The 14250-nt window shown below is 45.3% G+C and overlaps 1 protein-coding gene across 21 annotated transcripts in view; it reads left to right on the top strand.

Moving 5' to 3' along the window:
* Nucleotides 1-14250, top strand: part of nrxn2b (neurexin 2b) — a 618578-nt gene that overhangs the window by 350988 nt on the left and 253340 nt on the right. For all 21 annotated transcript variants that reach the window (XM_036547806.1, XM_036547808.1, XM_036547817.1 and 18 more), the window contains 2 exons: nt 3635-3808; nt 6610-6729. In XM_036547806.1, the coding sequence (XP_036403699.1) occupies nt 3635-3808; nt 6610-6729 (294 nt within the window). The remainder of the gene's footprint in view (nt 1-3634; nt 3809-6609; nt 6730-14250) is intronic.

Genomic DNA, 14250 nt, shown 5'->3' on the forward strand with positions numbered 1-14250 from the left:
ACAGGGTGTGGGGTGTGGGGTAGGGAGAGAAAGAGCGATCGCGGAGAAAGACAGCAGTCCAATTAAAAGCTCAATTAGGAGTGGCAATGACAAGCTCAGCAGGAGAGTAGCGAGGAGGTGTTGCAGGGAGGTTCCCCAGGGTGCCACATCGGGGGGGGCGGGGGGCACAGCCCCGCGTGTCTCCGCACATATGCTCTGATCTCTCCCAGCACCCCTTGCATCACACTCACAAGGAGCCTCACAGCAGGGGGACCCCTGTGTCTTGGTGGTTGTCACGGGCAACACGCTGTCACTGCTGTCAAAACAGAAATTCCCCCCTGCGCTTGAATCACTGTCTTCGCCCTCTTGGAGAAAACGTATTTAGGTCAGGCTCCTAAAATACAGCAGTGGTGGTGCTTATTTACATTCCCCGTGAACCATACTGTCGCACTCTATATCAGCCATGTGTACCCGTGTGCTGAGGATATGCAGTACCGCAGGGGAGAATCAATACGGAACAATGCATGAGCAAAATTATTGGATGCGCCAGTTTTAAATTCATGAGGCTAACGGCTGCTTTACATTAATGAATCTGTAGATATTGACTGAAGTTTTCCCACAGCTGTGATTACATCTCTTGTCAAATGCAGGGTAGGCAAGGATTCACGTTTTATGCCATTATTCATTTAAATCACTACTGTTACACAGCACCAGTGTCGTGTGCTGCACACATAATTACTGTATAAAGCACTTGCACTTGGTTTCTTGAAATGCTTTAGCTCAGAAAAGGTGTTCGGTTGGAGTGCGTATGGGTCAATCTTCGAAGGCCTGTTGGTGTTGCATGTTCAAATAAACACTTCCCAGAGAGTTCATAGTCAGCTGAATATTGACGTCTTAAAATTAACATGACGCTCCAGTCAGATATTCTTGTTAAATAATGAATAGGGAACTGGTAGGGAGTGTATTTTCAGAGAATAGCCCTTTTAGCAGCATTTCAGTTCAGTGCTTTTCTGTGGAATTTTCCCTTGAATCAAATGCCAAGAGATTATTGTTGATGTTATTTTTTTCCATAACATCAAAAGGTGTGTGTGTGTGTGTGTGTGTGTTTTCTTCCTGAAGTCTGATGATATTTGCAGTGGATTACTCTGGTGTAATGGGTGGAAATTTGAATAAAACAAAAACGGGTAAATGCTGTCTGAGCATATATTTTATGTATCTCTGCCAGGGTGCAGCTCCTCCATATTCATGATCGTGGCTCTTTTCTGTTCCGATTTCCTGCTGAAGCTGGATGCAGCAGTCTGGTTTCAGGTTGTCCTTTTGTCCTTCTTTCCTCACATTGTTAGGTTCTCTCTCAGTGCTAACACAGCCCATTATCCATGGATATTGTTTAAACATGTCAGAAATTATTTATTTACTGGTTACCAGAACACTATTTATTTCTGGTGAAAGAGGTCAAAGGGCAAGGCCATCGCCATTGATGTTCCTTGTAGTTTGTTGTTCAGCCTCTTATTGATGAATTGTGATGCAGCTTGAGCCTGTGGAGGCTACCACAACTTTTTTCCACAACCCCTGTCATTTGAAAGGTCATGGGGTCAGTGTCAGATGTTTCTGTTTTTTTCCATTTTTTTTCCAAATTCTAGCTCAGACAGTTCTGTGGGGATTTTGTTGAAAGTTGATAAAAATATCCCCCTAAACCAAAGGTCAAGGTCCTAAGTGTTCTTGCTGAAATGTTTTCTTTCTGAACAATATCACTTTTCTCTCTGCTGTTCTACTATGATCAAAATAATAAAAGTTTAACACTTAAAATAATAACATTTTAAACGTTAAACCAAAGGGAAAAAAACATCCAGCTTGTACATTTTCTCTTCTATGTAATGTATTTTCTTACTGTTTAATCATGGGCATTAATAAATGTGGAGGTAACTGTTGTCCCTCACCCCAATGCTAATAAAAATATAGGCACTTGACTTCAAACTTCCATTTCTCTGTAACACATTAATTGCATATTTGTATATCTCAAATATCACATTCTGTATATACCATACAGGTGCGTAACCATTCACACTGCCTGTAAGAGTCGTATAGAGACTGTATCCAGTCTAATGAGGGTATTGTGATTCATGTTGCATCTTATTACTGTATATATTTAAAATGAACATCATTATGCTTCAGGCTGTGCTGTGTCAGATGCGAGTGATTAAACCATTCAGGTGGCACCAGAGTAATATTTCCATCTCCAGATTTATGTATCTGTTCATTGTGAGAGAAAAGCTCTCAAATAATAACAAAGGAAACAGTCTTTAGCTTTTCCTGGACTGTTCTGTGTGTGTCCAGACGGCCTCTCTCTAATAGCGCGGTAATTAAATTTGATAAGATGCGATGGCCCTCAGATGGAAGGTTTCTCTCTGTCCCTCAGACGCAGGGTTCTGAGGGCTTTCAGGTTTTTCGAGCTGAAGTGAAACCTGAGATATCTCGTCTGCGCGGGGTCCTCTCCTGCCTCTATATTGCACTTACAGTTATCAGCGGAGCGGATTAGAGCGGAGGAATCAGCGCGTGGAAGAGCGGCTCTGGCGGGTGATTTCTGTAAGAACAGCATTTTCATTACCAAGATAAGGTGGCCCATACATATAAAAATAACCTCACTCTTCATAAATGACAGTTGGGATCGGTCCAGGGGAGAAACCACATCCTGCTCTATGATAAAGGTGTCTTTGTCTGTGGATTTGAAGCATATTACAGATTAAATTGCACTCCAGTGTATTTGTTGAAGATAAGATTTTAGACCAGTGTTGCTTATTTTCTTTTTTTTTTTTTTTTTTTTTTGCCATCACTCTCTTGTTAGGGAGTTCTGCTGGTGCTATGCGGGATGCATGTCAATGGTGTTGCGTCTTCTTAACAATCTCACTGGAATTAGATGTGTTCATTCCAAACACAGAGAGACAGTGAGAGAAAGATAGAAAGAAGGGGATAGAAAGAAAAGGAAGGGATCTGTCTGACTCATGTAGCTTGTATCGTTTTCAGACTGAACATCCTCTCTTTCTGGAACATGTTGTTTCTCAGTGTTTAAGTGGCCTGTGACTCCCGCCTTTTGTCTCTGTATTTATTTATTTATTTTTTGTTGCATGGTGCTGGGCTAGAACTGATCTCTCTTCTTTCTGAATCAGCGGACTGCATGGTTCTACCAGGGAACTGAGGAGTTCCACATGTTTGATGAAAAACCAGTTACAGTCCATTAAAATTCGATTTCTCTTTGGCTTTTTTTTTTCTTCTATTTTCTTTCTTTTTTTTTTTGTAATGGGGTCCCCACATGGTTTATGGAAAACACAAAGGCAACATGATGGCAGTTATTATGTTGTGATTAAACATGTCCGCCATGGAAAATCAACAGCGCTACCTGTTTCGGGGCAGCAGATTCAGAATAATCTATTTTTGTTTAAGCTTCTGTCTGGCTTGGCAGGTCCAAATGTTTGTCAGAGACAGAAGACAGAATTAGGAACAGTGTTAGCATGTCATGGCTGGAAAAACAGCATCTGCTCCTTGAGAATGATGCCATTCGCAATGGCTTAGCGCTGGCTCTGTGCTTCAGACAGGAGCTGTGCATGAGAAGGCAGCTCCTGCAGTTTAATGGATGTACACTGGTGCCTCTGTGTTTCAGGAGAGCTGTACATCGGGGGAGTGGGGAAGAGCATGTACAACAGCCTGCCCAAGCTCATCGCGTCCCGGGACGGCTACCAGGGCTGCCTGGCCTCGGTGGACCTGAACGGCAGACTGCCGGACCTGATCGCAGACGCCCTCCACAGGGTGGGGCAGGTGGAGAGAGGCTGTGACGGTGAGTGACCCGGGAGGTGACCTGCCATATGAGACCAGCGCTGTCGTACAGAAGTTCCTACACTGCAGTGTAGGCCAGCACTGTCATACAGTAGTGTGTGTATAGTGTCAGCTGTGCAGTGCATACCAGCTGACCAGCACTGTGATACACACACCTTCTGATTCACATACACACAGTCACTCACACATACTCACTCACACACAACCACATGAAACGTACACAGAAACAAATGCACAAAATAGGTTTTTGAAATGAAAAGAAAGGTAAGAAGCCGTGCAGCCTTCAACCATAGACATTTTTCTCTAATGAATGTAAATTTTATTATTTCAGGTAGTTCTATTGACACATCTCCACTTGAGCCTCAATAAAACAATTAATTCTTTGTAACACAAAAAGAAGTTATTGTTACATTTTCCTTGCTTCCTGGTATTTATCTCACATTTATCAATGTTTATTTTGCATCTAACTAGAAACTTCCTCTTTGGGTTATCACATGCTGTAGCGATCATGTGATTAAAAAATGAAATATTATAAATGGAATGTTAAGAACATAAATAAAGGGTTTTATTCTTTATATAATTTATTCTGTATTTCATCCCATGGACAGTGTGATAAATTTGGGGATCTTTAAAGGGGCAACAGGGGTTTCACTGATGCCGTTTCCATTTTAAAAACCGTTGTAACTAATCCCAGAGTCACTGCGTTCGTAACTCAGGCTCTGCAAGTCATCTTTATGAGCCAGAGAGGACAGTGCTAATGGAAAGAGGCAAGCAAAGGTATCTCTTTCACATAACTCTGTCAGTCTGGGTGCTTTAAACAAATCTGTAATACAAATGAGTCTCTGAGTGAGTTAATGCTAATTAAAGTGAGACAGTCATTCACTGTCCAGTTATAAGGGCCTAGAATTCTTAATTGAACAGCCCAATAAGCTTAATTGGGATAGTGACAGATTAACAAAAAATATGGTCCATAAACACCTTTTTCTTGTGTATTCCTGCAAGCATAAGCACACCTCTTAACAACACCGGGTTTAGAGCTGAATAACCCCATGGAGATTAGAAACGCAGTTTGTTACAAACGCAGTCGATTTAAAGGACAGTGAAGCCCGTCTTATTAAGAGCTAGTTTGGAGGGTGAACCAGCACTCACAGTGGATCGCCAGCACCTGAAGGCAGAAACCCTGATCCAAAAGGCCCAGTATAAGGTGACCTGGGAGAGAGCTCTGAGACAGATCAGCTGAGAGGAGAGTGCCGGTTGAAGGGAGGGTGGTGGGGTGGGCACAGGCGTCTCAGGGTGCTGCTGGGTCTGTCTCTGCATCCCTCTGAATGTGCGGAACTGAGGGTGCCAATCCAGTAGGGGGCGTAGGCTCTGTAGCCGTGCTAGCTAATCCTCCGGAAATCACGCCAGTGATTATGAAGATGATGATTATGAAGATTATGATAATCAACATAGTAATAATCATAATAATCATTTTTTAATTATGTAGATGACACCCATATCTAGGGCCATTACTGCTAACGGTGTAGAATAACAAATATTGAAGTTCAGTGCAACCCCTGAAAGGCAACACGGTGAAGAAATGGTCTTGTTTCTGGTATTGTCTCCCTCCTGGCTGTAGGCGTTGTATCTGACTTCAGGTCTTGTCCCTGTCTTGTTTCTGGTATCGAGTCCTTCCTAACTGCAGGCGTTGTATCCAACTCCAGGTCTTTTCTCTGTCATCTGGAACCAACAGCAGCAGCTGCCCAGCAACAGCAGGCTTCATAACACCTATTGAGCCTTTTTCTGTACATTTCATTTTGCAAACATGCACACGCTCACATTGTGCATTAAATGTGATTTTATGGGTATGTATTTTTTAATAAATAGATTGATCTGCCCATGAATCAATAGGGTCGCTAATAACAAATGACTAACCCTGTTTAAAAACGGGTTTAGACTGGGGTAGAACCAACAGCACTAATTGCGTATAAATCCTTATCAGTGCCAGGATGGTGATTCAGTCATGCTGAACCACTGGCACATTGGAAGAATTAGAATAAATAAATTGCTGTATTAAGCACATGCATTGCACTGTTTAATCCCCTTGCTTGAGTTAATTACTCCAGTTCAGATTGATGAATGAAAACTGCATAGTTTCTTTACAGTACATTTACATAGCCCTGATCATTCATGTCCGGGTAAGAAATTATGGAATACGGAATATATTTTACCATAAATTACACTTAAGCAAAACTGCACCCCACTGAATTTCTTCTGAAAATCAGCGTTTTGTTTTTAGCGTGAAATGCATGAGACGGAGGAGACAGATCAGTCAGAATGCTACAGGTTTTTCCACCTGCATTTCTCCAGGCTGCTACAGGGATTGGTCTGAATAATGAATATTGTAAAATGTTTTATTCTGTTTTACCCATGAAAGTGTTTCAGGAGTAGCCTGAGCCAAAGCCAAAACATCAGGTATATGGAGAACTGGGCTTGTACCCAAAAGGTTGCGGGTTCAGATCCCAGTTGGGACATTGCTGCTTGACCTCTGCTCACTGCACTTTATCTGAATTGCTTCAGAAGATCTGCTGCTGTACAAATGGGTGGTATATAAGTGTGAGGGCAGGCACAGAATAAGCAAAAAAAAAAACACAAATACCAGCATTAATGTACATTCTCCCACGAGTCAGACACTGTTATCCAGAGCAACGTGGAAGGCATCCCTGCTAGAGTCACACAAAGGGCGCAGGAAGCCCTGCGGTGATGGTTTGACAGTGCTGGGTGTTTGTTTGAAGCGTCTCCTCTGTGTCCCCTCGTCCCCAGGCCCCAGCACGACCTGCATGGAAGACTCGTGCTACAATCAGGGTGTATGCCTCCAGCAGTGGGAGGGCTTCTCCTGCGACTGCACCATGACGTCCTACGGGGGCTCGTACTGTAGCGACCGTGAGTAGCCCTCATCCTCTTCCTCGCTCTCGCTGTGTGGGAGGTGTGGGGGGGGGGTTGGTGGTGTTGGGGGACGTCTGAGAAGCCCGCTGCCGTCGCAGGCCTCTGTCCCACTGTCGCCGCCCTGGTGGCCCCCTCTCTTACAGATTGCTGTTGAACCCACCAGCTCTTCTGCTTTGAGGAACCCATTAGGCCTTAGCACACTGGCACTTGCTGTATAAGTCTCATTATAATATGAAAAAAATTGAGAATCCTAGAATCCTTCAAGAAATGAAGACCCCTAAAGGATGTTCCCATTTCCCGTGATTCTTTGTGTAGTAAAACAAAGCAAGAGTTTTATGTGCTTGAAAATTTAAAACAGAGAGTAAATTGATTTGGGAGGGAAAAATCCTCTTACCGGAGACATGAATATCCAATTCGAGTAGGAAATTTGTTTTAAGACCTCCACAGGAATCAATATGTATGCAAAATTTTAAAAACCAGAGATCAAGCTCACACTTTTCTCCAGCTTGTTTTGTAGTTTTTTTTTTTTTTTCTTTTTTTTTTCTAGTGGGTCTCGCTTTGAATTCGAGCTTGGCTCAGATACCTGTGGTGTATTAAAAGGTCACAGCACGGTAAGTTATGAATTCATTTTCGAGGAGCGACGCGCGCGGGGGTGCTTTGGGTTCCCACGCCCCACCGCCGCGCCCGCCGTCTGAGCCTCGACTGAGCGAGACGAGGCGGTGTGGTGGGTGGCGGAACAAGCTGTGAGGGATTAAGTGCCTGGGAAGCAGGTTTAATGCCGTATAAATGCTGTTATACATTTGAATGTGTCTGAGGGAGAGGGGACAGTGGCCATGCAGCGGGGGGCTCCTCAGGGCCCCGCACTCGGTCCTAATGTGGGGAGAGAGATGTGCCGGAGACGCCGGTTTAAACTGCTTAATGAAGGTGGATTACGACTGAGCTGATCTGCTGTGGCTTCAGCAGATTTTAGGCGTGTGTGTGCGCGTGTGTGTATGCGCGCACCCGTGTGTGCGTGCATGCGTGTGTGTGAGCGGGAACCCTGCATCACAATCTTTTATTTGACTAAGTCAAATAAATTTGCAGCGGACGGGAGATTAATTGAGCTGTCCGCAGTCCTTTTTTTATCGGCATGTTTCCGGAGTTGACAGTAACATTAAGATCCGGTTTGGATCGTTATTGTAACCCCCCATCCCCCCCCCCCTCGCTCCCAGGCAGCTCGGATAATTGCCTCCTATGAGCTAAATTAGCTTTAGAGTGTTGCTGCTGCTCAGCGGCTCTTACTGGATATGATAGGGACGCATGGATTTGGATTGTGTAAGCGGGGTAGCCTGGAAGCGCCATGCACTTTGTTGACTTTAGATAGAGCGGGGGGGATGCCTGCACTTAAACCACGTGACGCTTGTCTTGACACTCCAGTAAATGATGGCAGTCATAATAACGCCCCATATGTTCCCTGGAGGTGCTGGTGGCTTTATCTTTTTTAGATAGGAGGGATACGTTTATGCAGTGTTAGCCCTGGCAGGCAAAGAGGGGAATTTGGAGATAAAGGAATTACAGGAGAAGGAGGGAGGGGTGTTATCGAGCAGCCAAACTGGGGTCTTCCCAGGTTCATTAACCCATCATTGATGACCGAGGAAAGATGTAGCACATCCTGGCTTCTTACACTCCACCCCAGGCTAAACAGACTCTCGTCTCAGCGCTTCAGTGTGAAGCACCTGCCTGTTCCTCGCCTCACAACATCCCAGCGCAGATTGTCCTGGGGTTATCCAAGCTCATTTTTATAGCTCTGTGCTTCATCATTGTATTCCTCAGGTTTTATATTAAGAAACAGAGAAGAAGGTATGACTCTCTGGCTGTAGAGCCCTGCCTCTGTGGGCTGCTGTAAACAGCGTTTAGCAGTGCTGTGATCCATCAGTGTGTGCACAGTGCAGATATGCAAACGCTCCCTTCATCGATTGCTGCAGATTAGTGACACTCACTTTGAGCGGTCGCTGGGATTGCATTGGAGATCATCACTATCAAGGAGAGACACACACTTGGATGTACGCGCGTGCACACAAACACACACACACACACTTTCACACATTGATACACACACATATGCACATGCTCATATGCAGACACATACACAGGCACACACACTCTATACACTGAAACACACACACACTCAAAAGCATACACACAGACACGCGCACACACGCGCACACACGCGCACACGCATATACCTACACACACACACCAGCACACACACAATCTCCCTCTGTCACTGACACACACACACACACACACACAGAGTCACACAAAAAATACGCGCTTGTGATGATTTTCCCAGTCTCTGCCACTAAGAGCTGCAGGAGGTGTGTGAGAGAGAGTTGCATCATGGGAAGCTGGCTGTTTGGTCCTCCACCTGGCTTCAAACCACAGCTAACTGCTCCAGGCTTCCCTGAAGCATGCAGGCCGGGCTCACCTGGCTCGCCACTCTGCCAAAGAGAGCAGCCTGGCGGTGGTCCCTCGGCTGTCTGCGTGCTGTCTGACACACTCACCGAAAACCCGCTGCTTCCTCACGTAATCCTCTGCCCCAACTCAACGGCGGCAGAAGACACCCCTTCCTCCAACAGCTGATTAATAGTGATTAAAGTGTCCTCGCTTGTCACACTGTCAGGCGTGATTTGAGGTGTCTGATTCCCAGGTGGGTTCCGTGAGGCTCAGAGCAGCGTTTCCAGAGAAAACTGCTGATCGCACCCAAGAGCCAGACTGCATCGGCAGCTTAATGAGACCTCAAGCCGCTGCTCGGTCTCTGCTTTTCACGGGTACGTGGCGGAACTGGCAACGATGCGTCAGCCCGACATTTTCTCTAAACTCCCCTCAAACACAACGCACACAGCAGGGTCTCCACACAGCAGGGTCTCACGCCTATCTAGGACACGCGTTAAGCCACTGTGTTCTTTCACCCATCCAAAGAGACACACTTACCTGCTTTTCCGTTGTTACATTACATTGCATTATTTGGCATTTCAGGAGATGCTCTCATCCACAGCAACTTACATAGGTTACAGTTTTGACATGTGATCCATTTATACAGCAGGGTATTTACTGGGGCAATTGTAGGTGAAATACCTTGCCCAAGCGTACAGCAGTACCCCAGCAGGGAATCGAAGTGGCAACCTTTAGGTTACAAGTCCTGCTCTCTACCACTATGCTACACTGCCAGCCTTCACACACAATATGCACAATGGGGTCTCATGCCTGTGTAGGCCATGTGTTAAGCCACTGTGTTCCTTCACCCAGCCAAAGGAGCACACCTTCCTGCTTTTCCATTACCTATTCCACAAAGCCATTCCAATCCACCTGTCATGATGTTGCATGCCTGGAGAAATGACTCCCATGTTAACACAGAGCGGCCCCTGCAGTGTGCCTGGTGGCATGACCTAAAACAGGTGATACCTGGGCTCACAGTGGCACAGCCTGGCCTCTTCTGTAGAATAAATGGTGTGCTAGGGTCCAGATTGTGGGGCTGTGGGTGCGTGACAGTGTTAAGCTGGTCTTTTTGCTCAGCCAGCGTGACTTTGGCAGTCATCGTGGCTTTCCACTGGGCACCCAGTGCAGAGGCGGGGCATTTCATGTGGGTGTGGCCATACACAAACGCAGGTCAATAAGAATGCCAAGGGTTGGCTGGGGAAATGATCTGAACAGTCGCCACAAACTAACCAATCCCAGGGCTCTGTTTGGCTTAGTGACTGTATACTGCACTTTGATTGGCAGGAAGGGTGGTTTGGTGTTGAAAGCACACCACAGGAAGTGTTACTTGGGATTTGCTGGGGTTTGGTTTTCATTGGTCATTAAATCATTATCTTGCACACCCATCACCAGGTTCCTGTGGTTTGAACAAGTTCATGGTGAGTCTTAAATGAAATACTGTGCTGTTAAGTCTCTCTGAGTTTGTCATTATGAGCCAGGAGAGTTAACATTCCTCAGGCTGTCCCCAGCGCAGTGTATGACGTTAGAAGTGTCATCTGTTCACAGAGGCTTTAGCAGCAGGTGTCTCTTTTCTTTGGATGCAGTGTGATTTTCTGCAATGCCTTAGTGCTCTGGTCTCTGGGTGAAAAGAGGATGATTTTAAGATGAGAAGTTTTGAGAGGAGAATTATGCTCCACGCTCATATGCAAACTAACAACCCACACATGCATGCACGTATGCACGCACGCACGCACACACACACACACACACACACACACACACACACATACACACTCAGTGACCCAGGCCCACCCGTTCCTCAACGCCCACACCCAAACATACACACACACACACACACACACACACACACACACACACACACACACACACACACACACACAAAATATAGGGAAGGAAATGTAGTTTCCTGAAGCAAGAATGAAGATAAGCATTCGAGTAAGACAGCACCCCTTTCAGGAAATAGATTGTAAAATGAAGTTAAAATAAAGTTTTTTCTTTAATTTTTGCCATGTCTACCCAAACCAGATTTTCTGTGCTGCAGAGAGAGTCTTCTCTCAGAACCGCAGGGTGCGTGTGACCGAAGTACTCTATCAACACCGACAGATGGTGGCCAAACAAATTGCATTCACCTGAGAGGGTGATCCAGCACTGCGTGCACCACACTTCAGTTAGAAGATTGTCACCTGGTTTAAAAATAAAAAGGCTTTTCATTTCAGAAGCCTAAAACCATATGAAACATATTCTGGAATGCACTTAGATATAATATATCACAATATCATTTGCATCCGTTTATAAACACTTTACATGATCGATAATACACTCATAAACATGGTTATAAACACATTATCATTGTCACTTTAAAAACATGATGTTGATGAGGATATCAGTGATGATTATGATGATAATTATGGTCATGTATGGTCTATGACCATGGCTCCTCAGCCACCAGACACATCCTCTGTGTCTTGCTAACAGTGTGGCGCTGTTCGCGGAATCTGTCAGGCCCCCTTGTGTGGCTTTGCAGGCCAATGGTAGCCTATCACCAATGTGTGCCCTGCCCAGGAAAGCCTCTCTCTGCTGGGTCTCGTGGCACTGATTCAGGCTAAAGAGGCTACAGAGAGGAGGCTAGAGGAGACAATGTCATGTGTTTTTCTATTCCTGTATCCACCAGTTAGGCATGTTTTAAAGCGCCTCAGTTGATGTGTACCCTGAGCTGCAGCAAGTCCATGCAGCAAGCATGTAACGTGTCTGTGTGTTTGAGTCTCTCTAATTACAGGTCATTATTATTCATTTCTGACGGTGATAATTGCGGTGGTGTAGCGTGGTGATGAGGAAACCGGATTTTTAATCTGTGGGTTTTAGGTTCAACGCCGTCGAGACACAAGCAAGGTAATTAACCCGCATTGCTTCAGTTAATTTCCATCTGTAATAGTGGACAATCTCTGAGATTCATGTTGCATAATGTGAACTGAATAGGCATGCCTGATAAGCCTGATTGTAACTTATTGCTGATCACAGTCATGAATTGTAATATAAAGGATATATATTGTGAGGGTTGAAAATGGAACCCTTTTAATGGTTGCTGATATCTGAAGTCTGAAAATGAGTATGACGTGATGGTCATGATGTATAAGTAAATGATTGCCAGATAATTATCTTGATCAGCAGCAGCATTGTCATGATAAAGGTTATTGCATCATAACATGAATACATTGGAATAAAGATGCCTCACACGATGGTGACAATGTATTATGATGTAGAAATGAGCACAGCATTGTAGTGCAGCTGATGTCACAATACTGCACTGTTCAGCTCCAATTAAAGCCCTTGCATCCGGCCCCTCTGCTGTGAATGTCTGCAGGTTTAATTCCCTTTTCAGTAGTCAACCCTCCAGCTCCGGCTATTGAGCTAAGGCGCTGTGGCTTATCAAGGTCTTTCTTCACACTCTCAGTCTCTGACTCAACTTGCCCTTAAATGCTGAGAAATAAAAAAGACTCAACCCTCTTTTGATTTTCTCCAGAGTGCTGCACGTATCTGAAAGGAGTGTTCAGGGTGCGGTCTAACTAGGTCATCGTGCAACTTTGCTGTAATCTCCCAAGCCTTACAATGTGAGAAATCTGGGTTTAACAAGGAGGGCTCGTGTTCATCGTCTCCTCTGTAGTGTTTCAGTCTCTGTGGTCAGGCTAGCTGAGCTGATGTTCCTATCAAAGCCCTTTCCCTACTCAACAAACATGGCAGTCAAGCAGGTCACATGTGTGTGACATCAGATAAAGCTTCAAAACGGCCTCATTTGTCATGCGATTCCATCACTGCCTGGTAAGTCACTGAAAGTCACGCATGAGCACATATCTGCAGCTGCTTTTTTTTTTCCTGAGGTAGAGATGGCCTTGGTGTGTGAATGTGTTTCCTTAGACAAGGAGAACGCTCATTCTCTGTCCACCACTTCCGAGGCGAACATGCAGTTTATTTAGCAAGGCACAATGCACTCATGTCATGAATGGCTAAGAAGGGACCTGAAAAGAAGAGAGAGGAGGTTTGTTGTTGAAAGGGAGAGGTGGTGATTGGATGAACGCAGGGGGTTACACCAGAAAACCTCTCTCAAGCTGTGTTGCTTTATATTTCAGATCTGATTCCTCCCAAAAAGCTGTGATTTCTCTTTCTTCTCTCTGCATTTCATTCTGTGGGTCACTGTACTTTCCAGGTGAACTCAGCACTTCTGGTAACAAAAACAGCCCCCCCCCAAAAAAAAGCCAATTTAGCCCCAGTCCTTCCCGGTGTTATCTCCGAATTTCACTAAATGCTGTTTCGCGTGATCGGACTGGTAATGAGCCAGTTGTACCACTGTGGCCTGTGCAGGCTGAGGAGATGAGGGAGTTTGCTGGAGTGGTTGCAGTGATGTTGTGTACACATCCAGGCCCTAGAGCTTTGGCATCTACAGTTATACACACACACACACACACACAAACACACACACACCCACGCTCAGACACAGAAACCTGCCCACAGCATGCCCGCCGGACAGACAAACCATTATAATTCAGCACGGGTTCCACGTGATGGAGCGGTCAATTTGCCTATGCGGTCCCCGGAGCTCTCCGTCGAGGAAGCGCCATGTATTAGTATTCAGGTGAAAGCCATGCAGCCAGGGGCCCCTATATGAGAGTACACAATATGCGCCATTGTTTTCAGCACCCTGGACAGCTCCGGTGCCGATGTACAGGAAAAGAGGCTCTTTTGTGCGGGTATTAAGATGCGGCATCTGCTTCAGCACCGTGGACAGATCCAGCGCACACAGACATGAAAGAGGCTCTGTACTTCGGCTATTAATATGCCCAAGCCGTTCATTATATTTCTCCCCCACTTGTCCACAAAGTGCAGTTTATGAAAGCATTACGGCCTCTCAGATTGCCAAGGCCGCTTGCATCTGCCCTTGTCTCTCTGTTTGATAAAATTGATTTTTTTTTTTTAACTGGTGTTTGGACACCTATCCTGCTTTTTCTTGTCATTTTCCTGCTGCATCTTTGTGGAACAACACAGGCC

The sequence above is a fragment of the Megalops cyprinoides genome, chromosome 16, assembly GCF_013368585.1.
Source record: "Megalops cyprinoides isolate fMegCyp1 chromosome 16, fMegCyp1.pri, whole genome shotgun sequence".
In the NCBI taxonomy this organism is placed as follows: Eukaryota; Metazoa; Chordata; class Actinopteri; order Elopiformes; family Megalopidae; genus Megalops; species Megalops cyprinoides.